This window comes from Sinocyclocheilus rhinocerous, unplaced genomic scaffold (genome assembly GCF_001515625.1).
Source record: "Sinocyclocheilus rhinocerous isolate Xijiao unplaced genomic scaffold, SAMN03320098_v1.1 scaffold613, whole genome shotgun sequence".
Lineage (NCBI taxonomy): Eukaryota > Metazoa > Chordata > Actinopteri > Cypriniformes > Cyprinidae > Sinocyclocheilus > Sinocyclocheilus rhinocerous.
The window spans coordinates 28035-43201 of record NW_015626869.1 but is presented as its reverse complement, the minus strand read 5'-3'; the positions used below and the strand labels follow the sequence as shown (position 1 = coordinate 43201).

General features: G+C 38.9%; 1 protein-coding gene and 1 pseudogene across 1 annotated transcript; both read left to right on the top strand.

Annotated features, from left to right (window-relative positions):
* Positions 1-3104: 3104 nt before the first annotated feature.
* Positions 3105-5511, top strand: LOC107719107 (adhesion G protein-coupled receptor E2-like). The gene is made up of 6 exons (XM_016526446.1): positions 3105-3185; positions 3907-3978; positions 4116-4256; positions 4336-4464; positions 4971-5102; positions 5212-5511. The coding sequence occupies exons 1-6, from the start codon at positions 3143-3145 to the stop codon at positions 5241-5243; spliced, it is 549 nt and encodes a 182-aa protein (XP_016381932.1). The 5' UTR covers positions 3105-3142; the 3' UTR covers positions 5244-5511.
* Positions 5512-7053: 1542 nt separating this feature from the next.
* The window catches only part of LOC107719093 (CD97 antigen-like), a 14779-nt pseudogene continuing 6665 nt past the window's right edge, over positions 7054-15167 (top strand).

Genomic DNA, 15167 nt, shown 5'->3' with positions numbered 1-15167 from the left:
AAACGTCTGCTCGTCTGAAATCCCTCCCCCTCACTTTTCCAGTAGAAATAAAGACAGAGGAATGACTGCAGGGTGGGCCGAACGGTTAACTTTTATTCTCTCTCAGACTTTTAGCTTTTTTTGTGGCAAAGCTTTTTGTATCGTAAATATTTACTGCATTAGTCTATTAAGAAACGGTTATTCTGCTTACACACATGAACAGAGAGTACAAAAGATACAACATACAGAACTATATACCAACTTTTGCTATAAGTTTGATTGCATCATATAATAATTGCTGTTGATAGTGTTCATCGTCTGTTTGAATACGTCTTTAATTGATTTTTCCGTACATTTCTGCCATATGTACATTAACTGACAGCTACCACTAAATATTGTAGAAACTTTGTAGAAACAGCAACGATTTGTATCGTAAAATCGCTATACAAATAAACTTGAATTGAATTGAATCACTGAAGAGGGCGGAGTCTGTGATCCGAACGACACGCCCAGTGGGCGGAGTCTGATTCCATGTGACTGCAACCTCAGCAACTGTGATTCACATCATAAAGATTTTTTTTTAAAAGCCTTATTTTCAGTATTTCTATTCAGTACCACAGTGAGATTGTGTCTGAACTAATGGCTGCAACCAATTTAATGTGTCTTTTCATAATAAAAATGTTAAATTCATTCAAAACAATTCTTACAGACTGCACACTTTTGACCGGTAGTAGCCCATGCTCATGTTGGAGGGCATGAGAGGAAGCGGAACAATTATAGGCTTATTTTTCACTGTGTCTGAGCAGGAGGTGACCAATAGTCTGATTTGGGAGCGTTTCCTAAGGAATAGGTGGAGTGACTTCAGTTTCCACCTGGAACAAACTGATAATCACATCATAAACACAAGAGCCATTAAAAAATCAACTCACTGACGCCTGAGAGCAGCTTACTGTCCCATCTGTTTATCATGTTGTTTTAATCAGGATCTCAAACTGAACACACCGCAGGAAAGTTACAGTGACTGTATGAAGCTCATGAATATTTAATGAGGCTCTGTTTATAATTGTTGTGTGTTGCTAAGCAACTCTTTGTAACATTCTAGCCGAATGTTTCACACTGTAAAGCACTCATGCTGCAATTCTCTCTAGAAATGTTGGCACCGTGTCACATGATTAATCAACTGTGCGTTACCACGGTTACCGTTTCCGCTCAAAACCAAAAAAGAGAGGAAGTGAAGGTGGCACTTTGATGTGTCAGAGAGTCATTCATACACTTTTACAGAACCCACACACATAAGACCAAAAGAGCTGCGAGCAACAACAGGAACAAGCTGTTGTGTAAACAGACAGCATATAAACTGAGAAACTGAAGTGGAAGGTTCATACACACAAGAGCACAGCGGCTTCAATAGACAAAAAAACCCTGTGTGGAAAAAACTGTGGTGTTTCCAAACCACAAATCATATGGTATTATGTATGTATTTGTGTCTGTGTTTGTGTTCATAGCGTCATCAATGACTAGAGGACTATACATCCAGATGAGTTTCGCTTGTATCATTTTGCAAACATTATGGGAACGTTACATTTGAATGTTCTCTGGACATTCTAAAAATGTAACATTTAAAAAAAAACATTAGATGAACGTCTAACTAAAAAGTTTCAGAAAAAAACATCCCACGAACGACGTGTATATACTGATTTGAAAACATTTATAAAACCAAATAACGTCAAACATGCTATTAACATTACAGGAGAAACAATGGTTCATCACTTTTGAGAGAAGCTCTGAGAGCATTTTCTGTTAGCCACATGCACAGAGATGCTCAACACACTCGTGAGAGAAACACAGACAATGGTCTATTTAAATGCTGCATGTTTCAGGTTCACGTTAAGAAGATTCTGAGTGAACAGAAATGTCACTTTAATTCCGTCATTACCTGTAATTGGGTTTGATGAGTTTTCTGCCTAAAAAGGCTTTGCAGAGGAAGTGAAGAATGTTTTGTTGACATTTTTAGACTTCGACTCTACGGAAGAATACCTTTATAAATATGAAATTATTATTATTTTTTTTGTGCAAGTGGAGTGTAGACGGACAGAAAACGTGCTGTTTGTGGTGTTGTTCAGCTATCTGTCAGTCTGAATATATTCTTCTAAAGTACGTCAGAAAGCACAACAAAATTAGACACTTGTCGTCTTGGATGTTTACGCTGACGTCATGGAGATCTTTAAACCTCATCAGCACAAAACTCAGCTGACCCATGACTCTCTGCTTGAAAATATATCCAGTACAAGTGCAGTCTGGGAAGAGAAAAGATCCTGCATCATATGAAGCTGAAATTCTGTCTTTCTTCCAGGCTTTTCCCACGACTGAGCGCACTGTCAAACCAAGCTAACAAAATACGTTCTAAGAAAGTTTTGCTAACGTACCCATAGATAGAGTTATAAAAATGTTATTCATGAATGTTCTCTGAACTTTCAAAACATCCAGTTTTTAAATCATTATGGGAACGTTACTTTTGAATTCCATGAAAAATGTATAAATAACGTTTTTAGAACATTAGTAAAGACCAGATAACTTTGAATGAACATTCTATCAGTGTTCCTGGAAGAACGTTTGTTCACAGCTTTCAGAGAACATTGCCAGAATGTTTGCCAAAGTTGTGAGAACGTTTGCTGTTAGCTGGGAATGTCCTCGCTAATGTAGTGAAATCTCCTGACGAGCGGCTTATGAGAACATCTGATGTGTTGGCGCTAGTTGAAATGCTCAAAAATGGCCCAGATGATGTTTGTCTGTAAATCTAATGATGAGTTGGTTTAGGGGTCAAAGGTCAAGTTAGGAGATAGAAGAGATCAGTAGCTGATAGAAAAACAATGATATAGTGTCATATAAGTAACATGAATGTTCAGATGTGCTCATATTCTCACTTCGACTTGAAAGTCACATCGGAAGTAAATACGAAACATCCTGCACCTCAGGATGTTTCATCAGTACGGATGTTTGCACTTATCCACGTCTATCAGATCCCAGTAAACCTGGAGACTGAAACACGAAGGACGAGAAGGAATTAGAGTCAACTAGAAACTTACTGGAATACGGATTTCTTCTGGAATTTCGTATATCACAAACCAAAGCCTAAACAGAGAGGAATCTCACAGCAGTTACGATGTTTCCTAACACACAGCTGAAGTGGACACTTCTTCTTTTTGGTGAGTAGATGCTTCACTGTCTTCATGTGCGTGTGTGTGATGATGAATATCTTCAAGTTAAAGATAATACAGTGTGCAGCCAAAAATCTGTTAGAAACACGTCTTTCTGTTGAGTTTTTCCTGCAGACTGCACACAAAAACAAATCCAGCACAACTAGTATAGTCTGATTCATGAACAAATGACTCTTATGAACCGGTTATTTTTAAAGAATCAACTCATGAAGCACCAAGTTGACTCTGAAAGATAGAGCACTGTTTAAGGGGACAGACATTTGGTGTGGTGTCTTGAGAACTTAGAGGACATTATTGATTGCACTCATTCAATCCCACAATGCACTGCAGTGTACAGCCGATGCAGACTGCTTCTCAAGTGAATTTTCATAATAAACTTGGCAAAGCTCAGTGCTGATTCGTTGGTTTTCGCTGATTGCTGATTGTGGGTGAAGCGAAGGATACACTTCCAAGGTCCCTCCCTTCCAAGCAAATATAGTGCATTAGTGCCGCACACTTATCAGTGGCACTGCCTCCAGAAGTAGTTTTCCCTTCATAGACTCAACAGCACTGTGAGTCCGTGCTGAATTAATTGTATTTAAAGTCTGCCTGATTAAAGAGTTTGATTTGACCTGACAGGAGATTTTGATGGAAAGATTTGTGGATATATTTATGGATGTATACACAAAGATAGATAATTATACAGATCTTTTTTCTTTTTGTTCATCAGGTCTGCTCCTGGTGTCTAGTGAATCTCTCAGATGTAAAATTGGATCCATACCAAGAAACAACAGCTGTGTTGGTAATGAGCACTTTACGTGTTTTAATACAATATGTTTCTGTCACAACACACAGTTAATGGCCTGTATGTCACTCAGATGTAGTTGTAATCTCGTTGTTTCCTTCCTGATTGCACTCATGTGTCTGTCTCTCTTATAGATGAGGATGAGTGTGTGACGCCGGGTGTGTGTGGCGATCACTCCAAGTGTGTAAATACACGTGGAAGCTACTACTGCTCCTGTAATGAAGGATTTCGGTCAACAACACCCAACTTCACAGCAGCAACGGGACAGTGTAGGGGTACGAGAGAGGATTATGGGACATAAGAGTCCACTACTGTTTTAATTACTGTAACTAATATCAACTGCTTCCCCAACAGATATTAATGAGTGTGTTGAGGAAACACATGATTGCTCAGGTGATCTGGAGTGTGTGAACACCATCGGCTCCTACAATTGCTCGTGTCGAGATGGATACCGGCCTTCAAGACTAAACGCAGATTGTTTAGGTGTGTGTCCTCAATTGTATTGCTTTTAATTCATTTGACTGATAAAACCAAAGAACATCATTATAATCAGTGTCAATGCAATCAAAATGTTTACTATAGTGTTCAAACCATTAATAAAATAGGGTGAGAAAATAATATTATGAAATATATTGTTTATTAGATGACAGACAAAAACAGAGAAATGTTCAATTTTCTAAGTTCTGGTTGCAATTTTGCCTCAAGATCTGTTTGTTTTGGAACCCTGATTATAAACACTAGAGATCCATGTTTAAAACATTTAGCAATTTTTAGCATGTAATTTAACAAAGCATTTGAATAGGACTTTGTTGCATGCAATTACCGTTCATTTATCATCTAGGAAATGAAAAAAAAAATCATTTTTATTTGCATAATATGTAAAAATGTCTGATAGAAAGGTTGATATCACTTCTGGTTTATTTGTCACATCATGAATGTGTTTTGTTAAAATGACATTAACAGCACTGACAGTCTTCTCTCTCTCACAGACACCGATGAGTGTAGAGATGATCCAGATGTGTGCGGCACAAACGCACACTGCTACAATCATCAAGGCGGATACAGCTGCAAATGTCACCAGGGTTACAGTAACTATGGCAACGGCCAGTCAAAATGCACTGGTAAGTATTTAGTGCATGTTTGCATGAGTTGCACTGATGAAGCCGCCAGAGTGCAGTCCAAAAATGAGCATTACTTAATATATGCATTATATTTTGTTTTTGTGTGCAGAGATGGTGCATTTCTGTCTGGCTAATGAATGAGTCTCATTTGTCCATGATCTCATCAGGTTTCTGGAGAACAGATCAGATGTTATTCTGATCATATGTTTGAATGCCCGTTTCCTCTTTTGTGTATTCTCAAATATAATTCAGAAAGTATTAGGTGTTTTGTTTTCTAGTTGTTTATGAAAACAGAAGGCGCTGAACTCTTTCTCATTTCATTTCATTTCTAATGTGCTTTATTGGTATGACAAATCTTACAATGTGTCGCCAGAGCATTTATAAAGTTTATGATGAATCTTGAACAGATTAGGACAAATTATGAAATGGTAAATAAAAAGAAAGCGAAACAAGCATGTCTCTGTTTCTATAGATATTATTGTAAGATTTGAAACGCTAAACCAATAGATGTAGTGTTGTGTTGAAGATGAAGAGTGTTTGTTAGTGGATGATGTAGACAGTGAATGTGATTCTCTACCAATGTGTGAACTTCAGGAGAATTGACTTCATACATCAAATACAAATCAACAAAACGTCAGCTGATGCTTCAGAGTCTTCCGGCTTTACATACCATCTCATGAGTGTGTTTAGTCTGTTTCTCTTCCTCACACACACACACACACACACACATACTCACTCACGCACACACACACACACACACACACAAGGCCGGTCAAGTGAGTGATGTAATAATTATTTAAAGTAAGTTGAAATTCTGTCTTTCTTCCTGACCTTTCCCATGACCCAGTGTGTGTGTGTGTGTGTATGTGTGTGAGAGAGAGAGAGAGAGAGTACTGGTTTATATATCCTGGTGGGGACTTAAACCTGACTACACACAGACTCATGGGGACTCGTGTCACGGTGGGGACCTAAATTGTGGTCCCCACGGGTACAAAAGCTTATAAATCATACAGAATGAAGTTTTTTGGAAATCTAAAAATGCACAAAGTTTCCTGTGAGGGGTAGGTTTAGGGGTAGGGTTGGTGTAGGGCAATAGAAAATACGGTCTGTACAGTAGAAAAACCATTACGCCTATGGAGAGTCCCCACAAGGATAGCTGACCAGACAGTGTGTGTGTGTGTGTGTGTGTGAATATTCAGTTATATCTGTGCTCATATTCTCAGTTTGACCCGTCAGTCAGATCAGAACTGTAAATATGACTGTAATACATCCTTATATATTATATAAACAGAACAGTAAGTATATTTCTGAGGGTGTGTGCAACTCAGGATGTGACATGATCAGCGTGAGCGTCAACACCGGTCCTCTGTGTGTGTGTGTGTGCACTGAGTGTGCAAAAGCCCCTTTACTCTGACATGAGTCTGTCGCACGACCGGGGGTAAATACATCTGCCAGTGCAGTAATAGGAATATACAGTGGAATAAAGTTACTGACACTGAAAACAAGTCTTGTAACGTTTCAAGTTAGTTCCTTACCTTACGAAAATTAACCATGGTTTTATTAGCCTATAGTAAAAGTGTAGTAACCATGTTTTTTTTGGCGTATTGATTACCATTTGTATAACCACAGTTTTACTACAAATAACATGCTTAAACTACGTTTAGTGTGGCAAAACCATGGTCAATTTCTACCATGGTTTAACTATAGTCACAGAGACTCTATTTGACGTCTGCATTACATCTGCGAGACGTATCTTTAGAGTGTTTGCTCATCTGCAGTACGTCTATAGGAGGATGTTTCCTATCAGATGTCAAATAGACGTTTAGAAGATGTCTTTAAGATATCCGTTTTGCATGCATTCTAAATCATAAGCATCTTAGAGACGTCTATCAGATGTTTGTACACAGCAGATGCCCAGGGGGAGTGTCGGCTGACTTCTCGTTCAGTAGCAGTGCACACATCTGAAGAGCGCAGACGGAATAGCGGACGAGGCCAGTGGGGAAAAAGAAGATAAAATAGTGGAAACTCTCCGACCGCGTGGATTAAGACAAACAGAGCAGAACCAAGAGTGAAAGACGAGAAGGTCCCAAGGAGGAATCATCTGGGAAACTGACTGGAAACTTTAGAAAAAGAGACAGAGAGCTATTTTAAAAGAGCTTCTTATCAGACAGAGGAGACCTCAGGAGTCCTGAAGGGTAGAAAGTGAAAGACTGTGACGGCTTACTGGAATACAGGTTTCTTTTGGGAATTTCATATCGTAAACCAAAGCATAAACAGACTGACAGCAGTTACGGTGTTTCCTAACATGGAGCTGAAGTGGGCACTTCTTCTGTCGGGTGAGTAGGTGTTTGTGTGTATCTTTAAGTTGAAGCTGGACTGGTCATTTGAGCAGTGTGTGTGTGTGTGTGTGTGTGTGTGTGTGTTAACCCTTGTGCGACCTTTTGGACATTTTTGATCTATCTATCTATCTATCTATCATCTATCTATATCTAACTCATCTATATTGTAGTCTAAATATATGAACACTCACAATTTTAATTACACAGATAAACAGTCATTTAACTGAAGTCTAAAATTGTACTTATGACTACACATATAACTATACATTCCATTTGTTTGCAAATAATTAAAGTACAATTTATATTCAAGCCAAGGTAATACTAATTCTAATATTTCTTATTCAATGGCTTTCTTTGAAGTCGACATTTTACAAGCACTTTCTGTCAGCCTTTTTGTTGAGGTTCATCTCACTAAATCCATGTCGTGCACTAAATAGTATTAGCCCTGCCCCTGGTAGCACACGTGACGTACATCACGAAGACTTCTATTTGACGTCTGCATTACATCTGCGAGACGTATCTTTAGAGTGTTTGCTCATCTGCAGTACGTCTATAGGAGGATGTTTCCTATCAGATGTCAAATAGACGTTTAGAAGATGTCTTTAAGATATCCGTTTTGCATGCATTCTAAATCATAAGCATCTTAGAGACGTCTATCAGATGTTTGTACACAGCAGATGCTTTCCAGATGAAGCGATCTTTAACAGACCTCTTGTTGCTGTGTGAAAATGAAGTGAAACGTTGCAAAGCACAACAGCTGCTCTCTCTCTCTCCCTCTCTCTCTCTCTCCCTCTCTCCCTCTCTCTCTCTCTCTCACTGCGGTCAGGCCAGCCTCCACTTTTAAAAACACGGTCATTCTAGCCGCCACGTTGTTTTGTATATACTAGGCATTACGGTAATAGCTTGTAAAACTAGATCAAGGGAAAAGCGTTCAAGCTGTCATGCGTTATCTCTCTCTCCCTCTCTCTCTCTCCTCTCATGCGTTATGTCTCTCTCTCTCTCTCTCTCTCTCACTCTCTCTCTCTCTCTCCAGGGGGAGTGTCGGCTGACTTCTCGTTCAGTAGCAGTGCACACATCTGAAGAGCGCAGACGGAATAGCGGACGAGGCCAGTGGGGAAAAAGAAGATAAAATAGTGGAAACTCTCCGACCGCGTGGATTAAGACAAACAGAGCAGAACCAAGAGTGAAAGACGAGAAGGTCCAGGACCTTAAGGACAAAAATGTCCCCATTGAAACCCATTAAAACTGCTATTTTTAATTGCAGTGCCATTTAACTGTAAAATTATGCAATTTTTGTTGATAGGCTTTCATTATATTGGCAAGGCTTTAAAATTGAATTTTTTACTATTTTTTTACCAGATGTTGCCATTTTTTCAGGTTTGGCCTATAAAGAAAATACTCGCTTTATTTCTGTTTTCTGCTTCTGCATATTATAGAGCCAATTGGATAAATAATGCAACAACTTGTTTAGATTTATGGCTTTGATTTTCTAGCAGGTATAGAGTTCAACATGTTTCATAAAATATATATTTTATATAAAACATCGTTCATAAATCATTTTCATAAACCTAAACATCTAGAACTTTTTGTTTTGTTTCACTTTTTAAACTTTTTTTTACTTCAACAATAATCTGCCATGGGTCTTCTTTAAAATGAGACCAAACTTAACTCTGTGCTCCCAAGCTTCAAATTTTTGTTTTTTGACATGGACATTTTTGTCCACAATGGACCTATGTGTAACTTTTTTTAATTGACGCACAAGGGTTAAACAATGACTCTATTCTTTGAGCTTTTCTCCATGAAAGCAGACAGATGTCGCACATGTTCTTTACAGCACTGAATCATAATGAAGAGTCTCTTTCTTAGACAAAACACAGACACCAGAGGACAGTGTGTGTGTGTGTGTGTGTGTATTGGTCAATGGATCTATAGTGAGTTTATTTAATGGTGGATATTAAAGGTTTCATGCCTTTTTGTTAATGTGGGATTTCATTGAAGTAGTTCATTTAGTTCATCTGTAGAGAAAGAAATACTGTTCTCATTTTGAAGAAAAGGGCTGAGGACACCAGCACTCTTATTAAAAACAAAAAGTTATTTATTCACAGTGATGGTTCCATGAAGAACCTTTACGTTCCACGAAATGTTCTTTATAGTGGAAAAACATGCTTCTTTTAAAATGTTTTTTCTTCTTGTTTCATTTTAAAATTCGTATGATAATTTACATTCAACCACAGGCTGATTGAGTGAAACTCATGACGTCACATCCAGTTTCTTTAATTATATAAAACTTGTAATTTCACTTTAGACTAGAATATTTTACACTCTTAAAAATAAAGGTTCCAAAATGTTTGTTTTTTCCACCGAAGCCAAAGAAGAACCATTTTGCGTTTCCCAAAGAACCTTTCAGTGAACAGTTCTTCAAAGAACCATTTTTGAAGAACATTTTAATAATCTTAACTCAAATAACATATTTTGCAATTGAAAGGTTCCAGGAATATTAAAAGTTCAAGCAAACGGATTTTCAAAAGCACTTCTCTGCAATTCTCATTCTCTCTACATCAGAATGTGTTGCGGCAACAGTTAAAGCTTTCTCAACTCTTATGACGGAGCTTCAGTTTCACAAGACCTTGTGTTTTTTTCTCAGCATCCCACTGAAACGCTCTCTGACGCAGAGTAAAATCTCATGAGCGTAGGTGCCCTCACTTTCCACCATGCACCATGTTTGTGGGTCAAGGTTTGCATACATACACATGTAGCCAAAAGTCCCAACAAGGACCGTAAAATATTAATTCCCAAGAAGAAACATCTTAAAAAGAAATGCATGACGTGAGTGTGAGTGCTGGGTGGAATATCTTGCGTCACATCTGTTGCTCTGTGTTAAACTGAAAGACAGCAGGCGAAAAAAGAAGGTCTGAAAATGGTGTGAAGCGCTCTCTCGTTCTGCAGAAGAACAGATTATTCTGAGAGTTGTGAGAAATGTTCGTTTAGTCCGTAGAATCGCTCGACACATCTCGCTTGCTTCAGATCGTATCGGACATCTTCAGCACATCTGTGGTTTCCTGAACACGTCCACAATCGTTTGGGGTCATTTGTATGTGCGAGTAGATGAGTGTTTTGTATATATGTGAAAGTGCATGTTTTGTTTGCATGCAGACTGCAACCAAGAGCTCTAACAATACATGTACAGGCATTACTTGATAAGGGCCTAAAAACTGTATTTAGCCCTCATTTCATCACTTTCAATACCGATATTAAGACTTTATAGAAGTTTGTTAGATTACTTTTTGAATACTTACCTTGTATTGAACATAAGACGAGGCAGATACAATATTCTTGCATTCTGTTGAATGCCAACAGTCCACACATGTCCTCTTGAAATGTGTTCAAAAGTTAACCACGCCACGGTGAAGACTGCATCTTATTCACTCATATCTTACAGCGCCATGGAAAAGTCATGTCAAAGTTACCTCTCTGTTTGCAGAGCTGCATTGCTTTCATTCTAAATTGACTGCACTGCACGCAAAAACAAACACAAACACAGTTTGACTAGTGTAGTCCAATTCACAAATGACTCTTAAAATGAGTATGTTGTTTTTAGTGAATCAAAAATATACCATGCATCCAGTGCATCCATTTCAAATGACATTTATGAGTCGGTTCTGTTAAGTGAATCAAAAACATAACACACAACTAGTGTAGTCCAAGTCAAATGACTCTTATGAGTCGGTTATTTTTATTGAATCAAAAACATATCTCACAATCAGTGTAGTCTGGTTCAAATGATGGGCCGGGTCACTTAGTGAACCGTTCAAAAAGAATCACGAGGTACCGGTTTGGCGAATCTTTCTCTGAACGAACACTGTCAGAGCGTTACTGAATCAACAACATGAACTTTACACATAATCACTAGATCTGCTAGTGGAAGGAGGACACTTAAAGCTCCAGTGTGTTATTTCAAACACTCAGTATTACAAAAATAAGATCTTGTTTTTTTCTTTTTCTTCATCAGGTCTGCTCCTGGTGTCTCGTGTATCTCGCACATGTGACAAGGGACTTGAAAGAAGAAACAACAGCTGTGTTGGTAATGAGCACTTTATGTGTTTTAATACAATATGTTTCTGTCATAACACACAGTTAATGGCCTGTATGTCACTCAAACAATGGAAATTTGTGTAACTGTAGTTTTCTTCTAACTTTGTAATGATGTTTCCTTCCTGATTGTCTCTCTTACAGATGAAGATGAGTGTGTGACGCCGGGTGTGTGTGGCGATCACTCCAAGTGTGTAAATACACCTGGAAGCTACCACTGCTCCTGTAATGAAGGATTTCGGTCAACAACACCCAACTTCACAGCAACAACAGGACAGTGTTCGGGTACAAGAGAGGATTATGGGACATAAGAGTCCACTACTGTTTTAATTACTGTAACTAATATCAACTGCTTCCCCCAACAGATATTAATGAGTGTGTTGAGGAAACACATGATTGCTCAGGTGATAAGGAGTGTGTGAACACCATCGGCTCCTACAATTGCTCGTGTCGAGATGGATACCAGCTTTCAAGACTGGACGCAGATTGTTTAGGTGTGTGTCCTCAATCATACTGTTTGTTATTTGATTGCTGATCAAAGCAGAGAACATCATTACATCATCAGAACATCAAATACTCCTAACGTAGATAAATATTATATAACAAATTGTAACATTTTCCCCCAAAGCCCTGGTTAATTTCTACCCTGATTATAACCATTCAAGATCTGTGTGATGCATTTAGCGTTTTTTAAGCATAGAATATAAGTTCATATAATCGGTTCTTGCCACCAGCTCAGTACTATATTAATGATGGGCTCTGTTTGGGATGAAATAGCAGCTTACTGTATGCAATAGCTGTGAAACTGCAGTATGCTACTTCTCCACACGATTTCGCTATAATTTTGCATGCAAGTACCGCTCATTTATCATCTAGCAAATGTAAGCATTAAATTTGCCTTTGCAAAACATGTAAAAACGTCTGATAGAAAGGATGGCTGACTTGTCACACTGGAGATAGATCAAGTTGAGTTGCATTTTGACATAATTGTGTCTCATGCAGTGAGCTCTGGTGTTTACTACACGTTTTGACAAATGTTTGAGATTGTCTTGGGTTTCCCATACAAAAAATTACGAGTTGCTATTTATAAAACTAGTAGCGGTCGATTAGGAAGTCCTGCTTTCATCCAGAAGCACAGAGACTTTTGTTGGCATAGTAAATACAGAGTTCTGGCATGAAACTCTAGATGGCGCAGTCATGTGTTACATGTGCAGCAGCAGTGTTTCTTACATGCTCACAGCAGCATGTTGTGGATGTATTGGCAGCAGCAGCAGCAGCGTAGCAGATCTATTCCGCCAAGACCAAATACATTAACATTGTCATGTACATTACCATGCCAATCCCTCCGAGAGTTGTCATGACCGAACCTCATTTAGTTTGGCTGCTGCAATCGTATTAACAAAGTTCATTTAGATGTCTCCACATGAAGCTGATAAACGTGTTTTCCAGTGTAAGACAGCTGTCATTGTCTCTCTAACCTCTATCATCTCACTACTTTATGTGTGAACTTATGCTTGTGTCTAAATGAAACACTCATCTCTGTGTGTGTGTGTGTCGGCTGCAGATGTGGATGAGTGTTTGTCTGGCAGTTTCCTCTGCATCTGTTCCCCAGGGTTTGTCAAACATGACAACAGCACCTGTGCAGGTAAGCGCCGGTGTCCTGCTGCTGCTAACGATACTGACATCAATGTGTTTGAGCGCTGCTGATCACATCAACATCATTACATGCTGTGTGTGTGCATGCTCATGTCCAACAATAACAGCTCATTAAATGGCTCATTATATGTATGTTCAAAAGTTTGGGGTAGATAAGATTCTGTAATGTTTTTGAAAGATGTCTCTTCTGCATTTATTTGATCAAAAATAAAGACATTGAAATAGTATTACAATTTAAAATAGCAGTTTTCTATGTGAATATCTGTTAAACTGTAATGTATTTCTGTGATGCGCAGCTGTATTTTCAGCATCATTACTCCAGTCTTCAGTGTCACATGATCTTCAGAAATCATTCTAATATGCTGATTTGCTGCTCGAGAAACATTTCTGATTATTATCAATGTTGAAAACAGTTGTGCTGCACAATATTTGTGGAAACTATTTGTCAGGATTCACAGATGCATAGAATATCTGAATGCAAGCAATACTATTAAATAAAAAAATATCATAACAGGAATCTGCATTCATATGACTGACAGTCTTCTCTCTCTCACAGACATCGATGAGTGTAAAGATGATCCAGATGTGTGCGGCACAAACGCACAGTGCTACAATCATCAAGGCGGATACAGCTGCAAATGTCACCAGGGTTACAGTAACTATGGCAACGGCCAGTCAAAATGCATCGGTGAGCGATCGCGTGTCTGTGTTTATTGTGTAGCTGTGCAAAACAATTAACTGTGTTTTGTTGCTGTGCACAGAGATGAACTGCGACCACTTTGAGCACTTGGAAGACGCGCCTGTAAAGGTAGAATGACTCTTCGTGATTATTTTGATAGTATTTGGTGAATAATCAGTATTCAGACTTTGATTTCTGTGTGTCTTCTAGTTGAAGCATTTACTGGCGCTGTTGAGGAGCAGCTGTGAGACTCTGCGTGATTCAAATGGCAGCCGTAAGACGGGAGAGCAGTTACTGGAGGTGAAACAAACACCCTTCTTTTTCCTCCTGCTTTCTTCTGCATTTCTGTTCTTGTTGGTATAGCAGTTTGACCTGGAATATTCCTCTAAATCTCACTGTGTTTGACAGAATGTGTTCACTTCCTCTGACGAGCTGCTGTCTGAAGGAAACATCGCTGACGGCGAGACGCTGAATCGGTTTCTGGACGCGGTGGAGAACAGCATGCGTCTGATCGGACCTCAGCTGAAAGAGTCTGTGACCAGGATGGAGACGCACAACACCTGTGAGGAACCACACACATTTCAGTTTAGACACAGTCACACTCTGGTACTGAATGGAGATAATGAAAATAAGGCATTTTTATTAAATCTTCATGATGTGAATCACAGTCGCTGAGGTTGCAGTCACACGGAATCAGACTCCGCCCAGTGGGCGTGTCACTCTGAGCACAGACTCCGCCCTCTTCAGCACCAGCTGGGAAACAGTTGTAGGGAAATCATATCCAGGTACAAATAAACACGTGCACATATATGTACTTATGAAACCATCAGCACTTTCCTGACGAGATGTGAACGTCGTTTTCCTTTAGGTTTTGCGTTTGCGGCTCTGGTCAGTTATAAAGATCTGAACTCATCCAGCGATCTGCTCCACAAGATGAGCAGAGAGAGATCAGATGATGAAGAGAGACGCGTCACTTATCAACTCAACTCTAAAGTGGTGACGGCCGTCGTCAGTAATGCAGAAACCAAGCATCTGTCAGAGCCGGTGATGCTCGTCTTTACACACGAGGAGGTGAAGATACTGACAAGATCTCAGTGGAGACTGTTTCTGTCAATGGTTACACAATTACAAATAAAAAGTTACAATGTAAATACCCTGTTTGAAAATCCAGTTTAAGCTGGATTCTAGCTGGTTTACAAATGGTTCCAAAAACCAGCAAGGCAAGGCAAGTTTATTTATATAGCACATTTCGTACACAATGGTAATTCAAAGTGCTTTACATAAAATAAAGTAAAATAATCA